The sequence below is a fragment of the Elaeis guineensis genome, chromosome 4 (assembly GCF_000442705.2).
Source record: "Elaeis guineensis isolate ETL-2024a chromosome 4, EG11, whole genome shotgun sequence".
Classification (NCBI taxonomy): domain Eukaryota; kingdom Viridiplantae; phylum Streptophyta; class Magnoliopsida; order Arecales; family Arecaceae; genus Elaeis; species Elaeis guineensis.
In genome coordinates this window covers 23,872,798-23,888,584 of record NC_025996.2, presented here as the reverse complement: position 1 = coordinate 23,888,584, position 15,787 = coordinate 23,872,798, and the positions used below count along the sequence as shown (strand labels likewise).

General features: G+C 37.1%; 1 protein-coding gene across 5 annotated transcripts; it reads right to left on the bottom strand.

Annotated features, from left to right (window-relative positions):
- Positions 1–5,682: 5,682 nt before the first annotated feature.
- Positions 5,683–15,043, bottom strand: LOC105043331 (CBL-interacting protein kinase 9). 5 transcript variants are annotated; one of them, XM_019850057.2, is made up of 16 exons: positions 13,492–13,516; positions 13,364–13,437; positions 12,032–12,094; positions 11,420–11,491; positions 11,057–11,164; positions 10,826–10,906; positions 9,466–9,519; positions 9,246–9,371; positions 9,047–9,136; positions 8,706–8,828; positions 8,167–8,274; positions 7,128–7,244; positions 6,931–6,987; positions 6,286–6,360; positions 6,116–6,185; positions 5,683–6,016 (listed from the first exon to the last, which is right to left on the bottom strand). In XM_019850057.2, the coding sequence occupies exons 1-16, from the start codon at positions 13,499–13,501 to the stop codon at positions 5,994–5,996; spliced, it is 1,251 nt and encodes a 416-aa protein (XP_019705616.2). In that variant the 5' UTR covers positions 13,502–13,516; the 3' UTR covers positions 5,683–5,993. The 5 variants fall into 5 exon arrangements, with proteins under 5 accessions (XP_019705616.2, XP_010919140.2, XP_010919144.2 ...); XM_010920838.4 differs by lacking the exons at positions 13,364–13,437; positions 13,492–13,516 and adding an exon at positions 14,710–15,041; XM_010920842.4 differs by lacking the exons at positions 8,167–8,274; positions 13,364–13,437; positions 13,492–13,516 and adding an exon at positions 14,710–15,042.
- Between the last annotated feature and the right edge of the window lie 744 nt (positions 15,044–15,787).

Here is a 15,787-nt window from a genome sequence, read left to right as displayed (position 1 = left end):
GAGAAATTCCACCATCACTGGACTCTTTGGGCATGTTTGATGTTACCCTTTTTTTTCTCAAATTTCGTGAAATATTTTTATATTTGAAAAATACATTTACAATAAAAATTATAAAAGAGTTTTTAGAAGTAGTTAAAAAATTTAGCTGCTGGCTAAGCTGCATGATCCGGCAGGCTATCAATAGGCTGGAGTGGAATCTTGGGAGCTCTTAACGAAGAACATATCCTTCAAACTTCCCCCCTCCAATAAGCACGTCCTTTATATGATCAAAAATGGTGACTTGATATTAGAAATATTTCTACTCTGGAACGTTGAAACTAAAGAATGCATTGTTGTTTTTCATTTAGGATTGCCGGACTCGCAGTCCTGAGCCTAAACGTGGGAGGAGAATCGGGTCAAGCTAATAATCCATATGGTATTCTTTTTATCAATAAATACGAGACTATGACAATTTTTTCCGTTTAATCTCATGACATTCTTGTCACGGTTAGATACTATTCAAGAGGCAGATGGAGGCCATCTATACCTCAGGTCTTACTTGAACCTATTAGATCCTCAATCCTATTATTCCTTGGTGAGAAGTCTTTATGCTTGATAAAAGTTACGATGTATTATAGGCAATTGTCATGGGCTCGCAGTCCAAAAATTTAAATTATTGGTATCAAAAATTGACGGTCGATCCGGATTAATAAATTCATGTAAGATTTTTTTTTCTTTTTTTAATTAATCAACATAAGATAATCAATCTGTAACCTTACAAATTAGCATATATTTACGAAAAATTTTTTATGCACCACGGGAGGTATAAAAAATCCTACGTAAAGCATATTATTTTATATAATTAATTCATATAGCTATCACTTTTCGGTACATATTTAATACATATAATTTTATTTTTTTATTTAAAATTTTAAATGATAAAAATATTCTTATTTTTTTAAAAAATCATAACATCCTATGTTCATATTATGACTTCCTACGTATAGAAAATCATAATTTTTATCCACAAGATGTCATAATATAACGTAGGATGTCATAATTTTTTCCATAGAATAGGAATATTTTTGTCATTCAAAATTAAAAGAAAAATAAAACTGCAGGTATTAAATACGCATTGAAAAATCATTAGACAAAAATATTTCTTTCATATTATGATATTCTGGATCATATTATGACATCTTGAACTATATTATAATATCCTGCATTTAGGAAGTCATAATTTGACGTAGGATGCCATGACATAAATAAGATGTCATAATCTTTTAGATCATATTATAACATCTTATGTACAATAAATCATAATATCATATAGAATATTATAATTTTTTTAAAAATAAAAATATTTTTATTATATAAAATTTTTAAATAAAAAATTATAAATATTAAATATATATTAAAAATAATAATTATATGGGTTGATTATATAAAATGATGTATTTTATGCAGATTTTTCGCATCATCTGCGGTGCACAAAGAATTTTTCGTACATTTACATATGGTGGGCCAAACTAGCGTACGTTTACATAGGCTAGGCTGTAGCCCTACAGACTAGCGTACGTTTACATAGGCTGGGCCAAGCATTTATTTGCTCGCTCCGAGCTTAACCAGATGTGGGCCCTAGATGTAGGGTCTAGCTAGGCCGGACATTGGATAGGCATCAGAGCCGTCCTATACCAGGGACCTGCCCTACATTGAACACGGGCTACACAGATTGAGACAAAGACTACTCGTACGTCGTAATCAATCAACTGCAGCCTTTCTAATGTTTTTGGGATGAAAATGGGCCGTCTATTTGTAATTGTTAATATGCCCAGCTTGGGTTTCATGACCATGGACCATGGAGAAACTCTTTGCGCACCAACTTGAATTTCATGATAAAATCGTACATACCACCTATGATAATTGACTCATACATAAAAACAAAAAAAAAATTTTTTTTTTTTTTACGCATCATGTTTTGGCTCCACGTACGAGACAATCACCGCAGAGAGTGCACCATTCTGCACCGTCTGTGGTGCACAAAGAATTTATCATGGACCATAACTGGATCACATATTCAGCTTGAGAACAAGCTGGGCCATTTGGTCCATGTCTCGTTCCATCTACGCACTGCAATTGATGAAGGTCAAGATAGAGCATCTATCAATCTTGTTCCAAACAAATGCAAATGATATATGAAATTGATCGAGCCAACATAGCAAAACTGATTAATCAGACTACGAATCAGCTACAAAGTCTTCACTTCAACCAATCGATTTCTACTATATAGCCACTGCAAAAGATGCACAAAGATGTCCGAGTTCTTCTCCACTTAGTTATAGCTAGTCCATAATGGTGGAACAATCCTCATAACTATGAGATCTATATCTCACTGTAACTCGTGGATGTTCTAGCATTTATCCTTAGCAACCTTCCTCGCATATCCCAAGATTTCGATTGTGATAGATTCCGACCTTCACCTACATAAATTGCTCCCCAAAAGTTCTCTAGATAAATTCAACTAGGTCACTAGAAGTTTGATTCATCTCCGAGTCTAAGTCAGGTCCCTACAAAGTATGGAGCAGAAGAGAGACTCTCTCCCCCTCTTCCTCACGGACATATAACATATTGATACATAGATTTTGAATCTCTTTTTCTTTTTCTTTTTGCCTTCTTTCACTCAAAATCTCCTCTTTTTGATATAGGCATCGAAAGGTCTCCCAGCAAACAGACTTCCTCTATATGTTTGATATTTTAAGATGCTCTGAGATGTTGGAGTGAAGATCCGATCACCATCAACTGCATTGAGGTCTCTTGTTAGCTACTTAAGTCTCTAAATCGTCCCTTCATACTCTCCCACTCAATGTCTAGTTTATCGACTTGAGCTAAATTGATCCTCAATGGCAACTGCTAGATAAGATAATTGGTTTGCAAATTGAAAGGCCCACATTTCGATTGAATCATATTTTTAGATGTCAGTCAAGTTCGGTTAAGTCAACTTCTGCATTAGTTTTCAATTTCAGGAGTCCTAGGGATTTATGATATTTAGCCTAAATTAATATCTTTATATTAGAATTTGCATAAATAAATTTTATATCAATTATTTATTGAGAAGATCTTGATAATTATATAGAATTAAAAAATTTAAATAATACCTTTCAATTGGATGTCTTTTTTTTGATAGAGACATTAGATGATTTCAGGACTCACATACTGTGCTCTCATGATGGGTTGGCCCATATCTTTGTAACCAAGCATAGTTTGGCCCATGTTACCCGTCCTCACCATCCATTGAATATCAGATCTCCCTATTTTCCTGAGATTTTTACGTGTATGCGAAATTCTTTGCGCACCGCGCGGGTGCACAAAGAATCGCTCGTGATGGGCTTAAACTCAAGAGAGACCAATAAATGTTTCCGATCAAGAACCCAGACACCACCCATTAACATCATTGGATCCATCGATAGTGCTCTGTGTTGTTGATAGGACTCGACGAGAAACTCGAGTGCTGTGTGCTGTTGCTGGTTCGCGAAGGAGTCGCGAACGAGAGACGATAAGCGGCGTCAGCCAAGCGAGGGCGGTCATGCTGTTCAATGCGTACGGCCACCTCGAGAACCCGAGGATCGCCGCCCGGGCCCCCGCCCCCACCTCATCAGCACCGCCTTCGGCTCCGGCGTCCTTCTCTTCACCGTTAATTGTGTCTCCAATGTACCAATCGTGATGAAAAAGCTCCACGGCATTCGATTTCCTGATCGATTTTGGCACCCATCCTTGGCTTAGGTGGAATGTGAAAACATTTCTTTTTCTTTGGCAGAAGGACCGCCATATCGTCAAGCAGATGTCGGACGCGTACGCTAGTAAAGTCCGTGCGTTGCCTCCACCCATGGGAACAATTCTCTCCCTTCCCACCTCTTTTGGCTCTCTCCCTCTTCCTGGATTGAAATATCCGATTATCAAAATTAATTGATATTACAGCAAAAATTCATCTTAAAATTGAGTTGGCCGAAGCTTGATGATGACCGTAGATCAGCGACGGACGACGACAGGAGGACGTACAAAAAAAAATTTTTAATTGAAGTTGACTCCGACGAAAATTCTCCGATGCTATCTCTGACATATATGGAAAGAAGTGAGCATATTGAAATAGAGATTTTTTATATTTTAAATATTTATTTATAGACGGAGTTGAAGAGCATGAGAAGAAAAGAGAATCAATATTTATTTTTAATTTATTGAACAAGATATGTTTATCATCTCCTACTTTATCGGAAGAGATATATTTATTATCTCTTGTCTCGTTGGGAATGCCAGTTTAAATGATTAGCTTTAACTTATTGGATAAAATATGTCCGTTATCTTCTTCCTTATCTGATCTGTGACTATTTGTCACGTCATGATCGTTTGAATTTAAAAAAAGGCACGAAATTTTCTAATCAGGTCCGATCCGACAAGGAGATCTCGGATCGACCGATAGCATGACTGGTAGAGATGTCTTTCTGATGCTAGTAACAGGATCGACAGTCGAAGTAAAGAGGCTGATAGTACCACTCAAAGTTGTTCGATCGGAAGATGGGATTGGCAACATCCGACCTTGTTCGGATCTTCCACTGGCATGACTGGCTGAGCTTGATGGAGGATTTCTTTATTGCCAATGCTTGATTTTTTTTTTTTTTTTAAACATGATTTTCATACCTTAAGCACAATTTCTATTTATTTCATGTAAAGAGAAATCAAAGGCCTTTGATAAACTAATCAATCCTCATCATCCAAACTAGTTATTCTTTTTAATTGGGCACGGGATCCCTCATTAGATTTCTTAAAAGTACCGAACTAGACTACTTTCTTGGTCCATGCAACCAGGGAATATGGCTCATATATACTAGTTCACATGGACCCTCAGGTTAAAAGATATTTAAAGATCATTAGAGGATGAGAACACATTCTATCTAACATTATGGTTCAAATAGAGATGCTTTTAGGTCAGTATGCCTGTGGGATAACAGGGCATCAAACCTGAACTCTACCTTTGTTTTTATCAAAACTCCACTATTTTCTCGTATATTTATCTCATGCATCAATCCCTGTTTTCTGAAGGGCACGATCTATAACAATATCTGAAGTTACGGTTTCCACGGATTGCTCTTGTTAAATTTCCACTCTGGAAATCTGATTATCATCAAGAGACTTTAATGCATATGTTAACTCCTTGTCTGAAGACATGTCAATGCTGCTATATCAACCACATGTTTTTTGCATGCCCAAATACTTTGTAAAGGTCAAAAGGCACCTGTAAGGGAATTGCTTTATTCTTGAGCATTCCTTTTTTTTTTTTTTAATAACTCAGTAAACCATTTTACTTTTGAATCCACTTGACGTAGAAAAGGGGCCTTCGAGGCCAGTTTCTCTGCCCTTGCCCCTTCAAATATCATACCACATAGCATTTGGAAAATGTTATACCATATAGTAGCCCAACGTTAAAAGCGGCTCTCCAACTTAGCAGCCTGCCAAGTCATTTTGATACATGCATCCAAGGATCTCAATAATTAATTATCTATTAAAAACTTAGATGAACAAATTTGGCTTAGTGGATTATATTTCCAGTTTCTATATGCTTTTGATTTTTGTTTCTTTATGACACATCTTGTAGTCCCTGATTGTGAACAAAAGAAGGAAATTCATGTTACGATTATAGAGTCTGGAGTCTTCCAACATATTAAGCGTTGCTCATGACAATATTAAGCATCTTGTATTTTTCAATCCTCATACATTCTTTGCAATGAAGACTAGTAGCAGGGAACTTTGAACCTACAACAACAGAAAAGGGAGAGCTAGTTAGTCTCCCCTGTCGTATTCTGTTGGGCAACTGAAGGAATCAGAGGAATGGATGTGCTGTCTCTTTGAGCAAATGACAGGGACTCTTTCTTTGAAGTGTACCCCACGAGAGTATGTACAATATTGGTACATTTCACGACCGATAAGGCCACCTGTTTTGGTAGGCAATGCACGTACTGCTGCTATGAGAAAGCCATGATATTACCTGCAAATATGGATCTCATTTGAACAGGTAGAAATAAGCAGAAGAGGGAACCACTTGCATTCTTATCATATGTATGTTCAAAAATATTATGCAACTCACCTGATCTCTTTTGTGATGCTTCAGACTTCCATACAATATCTTTTAGTCCTGAGGAAAAGCTCTTATAGAACTGCAAGAGGATTTGATAAAAGAATATGTTACTGATGGGCAATGAGGGTGCAACATCGCAAACAGGCCTACGATTACTATGTAGTTTTATCTTAACGTGCCTTGTGAAACTCTAATGTGTCACCTCCAGTTTTACGCAGCTCAACCATGTGGAGAGAAGGAGCTACCTCAAAAACCTGATAAAAAGAAAAAAAGAAAAATCAATAAACTTCTTGATTTGATTGGACATTACAGAAAGAGAGGGCCATGAAAACAAACAGCACCATTCAAATAAAAAAACAAGACTCGAGTTGCACACGGTGTATTAAATGTTAATTGTCAATGCGCTGGAAGTCACTCTCTGGACAGGTACTCTAATTAACGTGCAATGCCCAATAAAAAACTATAGCCTTTTAATGATACTAAAGATTTTCACAATAATATCCACTCCGCTACTATATGGTTAGGCAACAGAAGAATGGCCGACCTTACATGCTGGATTTAGCCAAAACTAATGCAGATCAAAATCTGTGACGGCCGGTAAACTGATTTGCTGCTGCAACCTAAGGTTTGTGCTTCGTGTATCCAGGCATGTGAACCTCAAAATGGATGCCTATAGAGAGTGACAGGAAAATTTTCTACATGCTTTTCTGCCAAGAAACCCAGAAGAGAACAAGAATCTTACTATTAACCTAATTTACCCAGCTTTTATATTTTCTCGAGTCAAGTGTGCTTAAATAAAAAATAATAAAGGCTTGGTGCAATACCTCTGTTGCTACAGATAGATGGCCCTTCCTTCCAGTTTTGTCTCCTTTTAACTTCATCTGGAATGACGCAAAATGACAAGATACATTCAACTCAGATTGACTGAAATTAATATATACTAAATTGAGAATGAAAAAAATAATCCTGGGATAAAATGTAAGAGCAAGATGTGATTCAAGCACGTCATATGACCCTCTACCTTGTAGTTGTGTTTGCTCACGTTGAAACCCAAAGGCTTAGCTGCTTCCTCTATTTTAGCCATTATTTCATTGGGAGGGCACTGAGAAGTAAAGCGTGTCTCCCGCTTGACAAGACCCTATAAGTTCCAACATGAACAGGAATATGAGCTCATCACTAACTACATTGCTTAATGCAAAAGAAAGATACTGATTTGCTAATAATATCTGATTAAGGTCAATACAGGCCTCATTTAAAACTCAATCAAATTTTTCATGAGGAAGAACCAAGCTACAGTGTAAAATGAAGGTTGAAGTCTGTAACCTAATGCTATCTCCATAGCCAACAATAATAATTAAAGAAAATCTCAAACCCATCAACTCTATTATAAAAGAAGAAATTAAACTGTCTTTTATGACAGAGCCGTTACAGGTGAACGGTGAACCTTAGATGAGCAACCAGAGTCTAAAACACGAGGCAGTCCATACATTGCAAATTGCAGTTTTTTTTTTTTCTGCCCCCAAGCTTCAAAACTAATCTTGTCAAGTTAATTAATTAGGCAACATTTTTTTGATAGTCAATTAGGCAACATTTACTTTGCCTATGCTTTCCAAAATAGCTAGGTGAGCAAGGATTGTAGTGCCGGTATTGGCCCCCATATGAATCAACTGAAAACCAGTATGAATACCCGTGGTACACCATACACCCCTAGATCACATACTGACCCGTACCGCACTTAGCTGCCTCAAATTCACCCCATAGTGATCCGTTGCAGCTTGGCACACTTTTTTTTTTTAATAATAATTTGAGCTAGCACCATGTTTGGCTGTGCCAATCCCCTACCATGATACATATTGTACCAGCATGGGTCCATGCCTCAACTTTTAATCCTCAAGTTTTGAGAAGCTTTTTAAAAATGGAACAGCTGTAGTGCCCAAATCCAAACACAACTTAAATAAATAAAAAAAAAATGCCTCAAAGAAATGTGTCTACGCTGTAAGGCAGGATTCCACAAAAAAGAAAGAAAGAAAGGAAGAAAGAAGCAGCCTTATCCAACATACCATCTGTTTTTCAAACAAATTTCCCAAATTGAAAACTTGTGATCTTGAAATAAGTGCAAATGCATTCATTGACTCTGGTTTCTCTTTCTTTTCTGTTACAAGATGCTCCTGCATATTGAAATGACACATGCCAGAAATGAAATATTATCATAAATTGTAAATAAAATTTCTTGTCATCAATCATTATATTTTAATACTTAAATGCATCAAAATAAATAAAAGTAATTGATAAGCTTCAGTGTAATGAGGTTTTCTATTTCTGTAGTCTCTCCTGGCAGAGAGCCATCATCTTTCGAATTCTCATTCATTTTCTTAATGAATTTATGGGATTCCATCTCTCCCTCAAAAAAAAAAAAAAAAAAAAGGGTTTTCAATGGAACAATTTTTAATAATAACAGGTATGCCAATTTAATTTTCTTGAGTGCTACCATTCTCATGACAGTGCATCTTCTGCACAGTTTTATGCTAAACAAGGGAAATGGTATAGTTCAGAATTTTTGGCAGCTCAATATAATGTCTCCAGGGTAGTGAGTTCTTACCTCTGAATCATTGAAAACAGCATCAACATCCTCAAGGCTCACGTCTTCCCCTTGTTCAAAACATGGTGGCTTATACCCTTTTGTAAACCATTCATCTTCTAAAATTTGTGGAATTGTTATGCGCTGTTAAAATAAGCAGTACAGTATTAGATTTAGCTAGCTTTGTGGCAGAAAAGAAGAGATAAGTAACATGCATGCAAGCATGCAGAGGTGTAGCCACCAAGCTGCACAGTATCATGCAAATGGCAGTTCTAGGAAGAACTTAAGATATTCTGAATTCTAAGCCAATGCACTGTTACTTGCACAAGTAAAAGAAAATCTCAATGATAATTGGCACTTACAGAATGAGGATTTGGGTCTAGAATACATTTAACTAATTTCTTTGCACCAGAAGAAAACCACGATGGACATGAAAAATTTGCCTTACAGATCTGCAATTTTGGTAGGCCATGATGATGGTCAACACTCTCAAGAAATTTATTCTATTATTGAGGAAGACTTGACGCTTCAGTGATTTAAAATAAAAAAAATAAAACTTACTTTCTTATACAAAGCCATGAGGTTTGGTTCATCAAAGGGTAAGTATCCAGCCATAAGGACAAACAGAATTACACCACAAGACCATATATCAGAAGCAGTACCATCATAACCTTTATCATTGAGCACCTGATAAAATCAAGCATCCAGCATGTAAGTTGGTTAACATAAATGAAATTGGTTAAAATAATGTTGCCATTGAGGATGGACAGGATGATTACACCTCAGGTGCAACATAATTTGGAGTTCCACATGCAGTATGTAGTAGTCCATCCTCCTGAGGTATCAAGTATATTGATTAGCATGGTTGCCATGAGTCTATAATTCCAAAATATGATCACAAAGATTGTGAAATTCAAGTACAATTTGAATAAGAAAATCTTTAAAAAATGGATGAAAACAAGGAATAGATACGATCAAAGAAACCCCTGATGTTATCAAACCACCACACTTCACACATGAAATCTATGTTAATAACAACAGCCTGATTTAAAAGTGCAAAATTCTGAAATTCTGACCAAAGCATCTCTAGAATAAAGAAGAACTTCCCATGAAGCCTGAAATACTGATTATAAGAAACATGCTATATTGAATTTACAGAATAAGCTCAAGTAACCATTCAAGACTCTCAACGTTGTGAAGTATCTAAAGATTCTAGACAAAGAAAGTGACAAAATTTTGAAATAGGGAACTGCATTCATTGCATATGCTTCTAAAAAAGAAGATGAGAAAAACAATAAAGGTTAAATGAACTGGGGCTTGCCCCAATGTAGCACCCTCTACTTGGCAACTGGAGGTCTAGGGTTCTTGAGCAGTATGTAGGTAATTATAGTTTGGGTGCGTCTCCCTCCCTTTCTTTCTCCCAATATATATATATATAAAGAGAATGCAATATTAAAATTGAGAATATCTTTTATTTAAGAAGTCAACAATTGATAAAAATCAGTTAGAAGATGGATCCATGTAACACCAATCCCATTCAACTGTACCAGGATTGTCAGCTATATATTCAATGTATGTGGAGAACATATGATTTTGATACTAATAACAACAATTATAGCATGACTTTGAAAAACTATGGGACAATTTGGCAAGCAAAGTTGCTTTGAGAAACTACTGAAAGTAACAGCGGCAAGGAAGTCAAAGCTAATAATGCAAAACCTATAATACAATAAGAACATCACAACGATTTTTGTCAAGAAGCCCTGACTTTTGAATTTCATTAGTTTGAACCATTTGGAGTGCTTCTCTTTCTCACTCAGCCTCACTAAACTCTCTTTATCTCTGTATTCTTTGTTTCATCCAACTTAACACCCCTTTCAAGCAACTCAACTTAATTTCAATGTAATCCATACCCTGGCCTGGTTCTAATCATGAAATGAACCTAAGCAAAGCCAACCTTCTCAATTATGTAACAAATAACAAATGTAACTGAACTGAAGGATATATTATTCAATGAGATTATAAGATAGTCAAGTTGATACATTAAATGAGATTTTGTTTAACTAATCAGTTTGGCAAACCAACAAGTCATAACAAATACCAATCATTCAGGGAAGCTTGTATACAAATAAAATACTTACCCGTATTTGTGGTGCAAATGCACTCAAGCCAAAGTCGGAAACTTTAAGGTTACCATATGAATCCAGAAGTAGATTTTCGGGCTGCAAAACATGTTAAGGACATAAATTGTTGTCTACCAATTCCAATTACTAGCTGAAGAAGATCGCTACCCAAGTCATTTAATGAAAGATAATAGACAGTTGGACAGTGCATCCACAAAATGGGACACCCATCAGCAAAGTTGGTCAAACCTTGAGGTCTCTGTGGTATACACCTCTACTATGACAATAATCAACAGCATTTATCAGTTGCTGGAAATATCTCCTTGCTTCGTCTTCTTTCAGCCTCCCATGCTTGACCTATAAGTCAAAGACCTGATAAGGTAATGTAGAACAGGAAAAAAAATGACACTTGAGTGGAAGGGCACATGTGCAAATGGGTGTCACATCACATACATTCACTCATACATGTGAAATACAACTAGATGATCTCTAGGGTGTATGTACTCAATATGTAGATGCATTTTAAGACTTATAATAGGCATGTCCTATGTGTTTGTGTATGTGTGATTATGGAAATATTTTGAACACTTAATCCAAGTAAAATGACCTTACAATTTTGTCAAAGAGCTCTCCTCCATTAACAAATTCCAGAACAATGTATATCTTTGTCTTGCTGGCCATTACCTGAAATATATACATACATTTTGAATAGAAGAAATGGCAATGTAGCTCATTTGAGCTCATAGAAAGGAGACACAGCAGTTAACATTTGAATTACACTAGAGTAAAAGCTTGCTAACAAATTTCCTACAAGTTATATAAACTGAGGTTGTCAGCGGATCATAAAACTATAAAAGATATTTATATATGAAACAGAAGCACCTTACAGAAAAGAAGAACCATATAGAGAACCCAGCTTTATGAAATGAAGTTCTAATCCATGGATCATGCTATTACTTTTAAAATAGGTGCGAAGGCATAACTAGATTAGACATAAATATGTACATATATGAGCATTTCTATGTAGCACGCATGATGCATGTCTGCATAAACCAAAGTCATTTTTATTCATTAAAGACAGCCAATAAGCCTTAAGACCAGAGTTATTTGAAAATGCATTGGTATGATAATATTATAACAGAAGTAATCAATTATATGTTACAAGCCAAGTTAGTTAGAAAAAAACACTAAATTACAAAAATCTAAGAGCAGATTTCAAGATACCTCGTAGAGCTGAACAACGTTTGGATGCTTGATTAGCTTCATGGTAGAAATTTCTCTTTTTATCTGAAAGAAGGTAATGAAGGACCATTGAAATAATTTCCAAACAACAAGAACATCCAAGTCACTGCAAAATCAATACATAAGAAGTTCTAGTGATAATAAATTGACATCTTGTACTTCCAAGCACTGCCACAGCAAGATCATGCTACCATTCTGGAAAATAAGTTGTTTACAGGTCAGAAGCAGACCAACAAGAGAAATCCTAAATGTACACATACTAGGCTAAGACTACTATGCTGGCCATGTACATGACAATATACTATGTAGAACCCACCGGGCATTTGTTTTATTGTTCACACAGGAAACCTTGGCCTTTGTGGTACATCGTGCATGTAGGATGTTTTGCCCATGCCAACACATGATGCACAGAGAGCATTCTCAACTAACAAATGTACTATCTACAGAAGAAATTCTGTTCTTTTTTCCCTGCCTCCTTGTAACAAGGAAAAACCACCTGGGAAAGAGTAAATACAGGAAGAAGAACCCAGACCTCTTCATTTGAGCGGTCAACATGGATTTATTTGATGTGTACGCATAGATTCTAAATACAGAGGTACATTGCTTATCTACATGAATGAGAGAGGAGGGCTTATGGAAGGAAAATGGGGCCTGTTGGCCACATCCACTAACACTATGTAACCATATCAAGAGAATCAAGGGAGATTAAAATTTGGAAAGATTGGTAATAACTAGTTTCTATTCTGATCCATATACACTGATCCATACTGTCTCTATCCTGATCTGGTAAAGGAAATTGAAGTGTTCACATTGTGAAACCGATAAAAAGTGTTACCAATAATCAAACTTAAAGATACTAATTGACCATATACCAATCAAGTAATAACTAGAAAGTTCATGGCAAACTCATATATATGAATTGTCACATGCTCACTGATTATAAGGCTTCACAAGTTACATTCACGTTTTCGCAAATTTGGTATGAACAAAAATCTGGGTATATTGAAGAATTAAAAAAAAGATGATGATCTGATTTCTGCAAGTTATTTTACACCTTGGCACCCAAAATCTTGAAAATGGAGCTTCATTATGAATACGAGAAGTGAAAAGTGAAGTTCCAAATAAGAGTAATAATTGGTGGCAACCCTGTTTCTTTAAGAGCTACTGTGGCTTCTGTCCCTTTATGCAACTTCCTCTTCTAAAATTTGACAATTCACTGCCATGGACAGTGACTTACAATACGACAGTCTAAACCAGAAGCAACTACCGAACAAAATTATGATATAGGAATAGGAACAGGAAAGAACTACTTACAAAAAATTGCAGAAAATGAAGCGCCCATAAAAAATGATACACATAAGTTATAAAGTTTGCAAACAAAAAGTTGTTCTGCTTTCATGTAGCTGAAGATGCATAAAAGATAGGCAAAAGATGGCAAACATAAAGTCTCATGGACTTGATGGTTAGATCTTGGATGGAAGAGAGGGCCTCAAGTGGTGAAGAGGGTGGATGCAAGATTTCCTAACAGATAAACAAGTGTCCGTTGTTTCATTCGGTGCCATCCATTAATTCCCTCGTATGTATGCAATTCAAGAGACGAAAAATACAGGGAAAGACTTGTTATACTGTTTCAAGTTGAAACCCATCTGTTAGACATCAATCAACGATCTGTTAGCTGACTTAAACCTTCCTGACCTATTCCCCATTTGATGCTATACACGCATTCTGATGATTGGACATCCCAGCAAAAGGGACCTGATTCAAACAAAGGCCTAAGGCCCCAATTCCAGGTTTTACCTCCCAACAGTTTCCAGTTCCAACCTTTGCTCCCTATTTTTTATATTTATCTTACATTGTGCTGCGTTCTCACTAACTCAAAGGTGTAATAGATATAACTCGTCATAAATATCACAAACTCAAGCCTCAAATTCAGCTATTACTTTTCAAGGTGCTCAGTTTCTCATCCAAGCCTGCTAAATTTTCAACTAAATATAAAGCCTCGTTCCAATTCCTACCCTGTTAGAAAAGACCTCCAATATGAACTCCCTCTCTTCAAAACCAAACGGCACATCCATGTTTGTAGATGAGATTTTCCTCCATTAACCTAAAATCAACTCACATCTCCACATCCTTAAAATACGTGCTAGTGATATACTGATGGCCAAGCAAAATTAAATCAGCAACAATACCGGTGACAATAACTCCATGATTTCCATATGCATTGGACCGCTGTAACATAAAATCGAAACAATCCAACCATCCTTTTATCTATAACCAGATATAATTTGAAGCATACACGAAAACAGAACTGTTTAATCTCCATATGCTTGCTTCGAGGATTAATACTTAGAGCTTTTCCATTCTAGACCTATAGATGTCGGGCCTCTTAAACCATCACATGCTGAGACCACGGAAATTAGGATATCCTCATCCGAGCAGATCCGATTCGTACATCCGTCCAAGAATTCCAACAAAGAATAACAATAAATCAGAAGACAAAGCCTGAAACTATAAGCACATGGAACAAGCAACCTACTAAGAAAAATTAAAAAAAGTCATGATGAGATCCAAGATTAATAGTTAATCTTAGCAAAAGGACAAATAAAAAGAAAGTTAGAGATAGAGATAGAGAGAGAGGGGCATGGAGAGAGAAAGCACACCAGTTCGACCATCTTGTGGCGGAGGACCTGATCCTTGTCGAGGATCTTGATGGCGACGCTGTCGCCGGTCTGGACATTGCGGGCGAACTTCACCTTGGCGAAGGTGCCCTCCCCCAGCGTCCTCCCCAGCTCGAACTTGCCCACCCGCGTCCGAGCCCCCACCGCCGCGCTGCTCATCTCTTCTCCTCTCCTTCCTTTCCGTCTTTCTTACGCCCCCGGCCGCCTGACTCAGGTACAGAGAGATATAACAGAGAAGAGAGACGGAAGGAACGAGGGAGGGAGACGGCGATGACGAACGAACTTTGCTCGTGCGGTCGGCCGTCGGAGCAAGGCATGAGAGGCTGGATATGGACTGGCGAGGAGGAAGCGGGGTCCACCGCATTGTTAGAATACCGGGAATACCCTCGGCCTTTTTGCGTGAGACTGTTCGCAGCTCCGCGGTAGATGGGAAATGGAATTCTGCGGAATTTGTTTGACACGTGACCTGGTGAGCGGTGACCAGACGTGTCTTCGAGGCTCCCAGCGTGGATGCCCACCGTTTCATCAAACGTGTAAAACAGGGAAATTATTTACTGGATCACGCCCAGATAGATCAGCACAAATGTCGAAGCACGTGCACGGTGGATAACACGCCACCGAAAATTCGTGAAATACAAGGGTTGGGTTAATGTGACGTGTTATCCACCGTGGGATTTGGATGGTCCAGACAATAATTTTTAGTAGATCACCCATTACCTATTCGATGGAAAAACTGAATTCCACGTCACTTCTGTCACATGTCTGATTCACAGCTCGAAATTAATCCATTTAGAAAGAAGTTCTTTTGGGTAAACATCCAGAGAGAAGTTCTAACGTCCAGTCATGTTCGTTCGTTCCGCTGATGTCCAAATTCTTGGCTCAAACTTTACCCATTTGGAAATACTTTAACCCGCATAATGACAAAATTGTATGGCCAATTATTCCATTCTCTTTCTTTTTTTAGTTACAAGATAACAGTCAAATCTTATCTATTGTTGTCATCTTGAGTCTGAGTCGAATATCAAAGTGGATGTGGCTGAAGTGAATCTGCCACAGGACT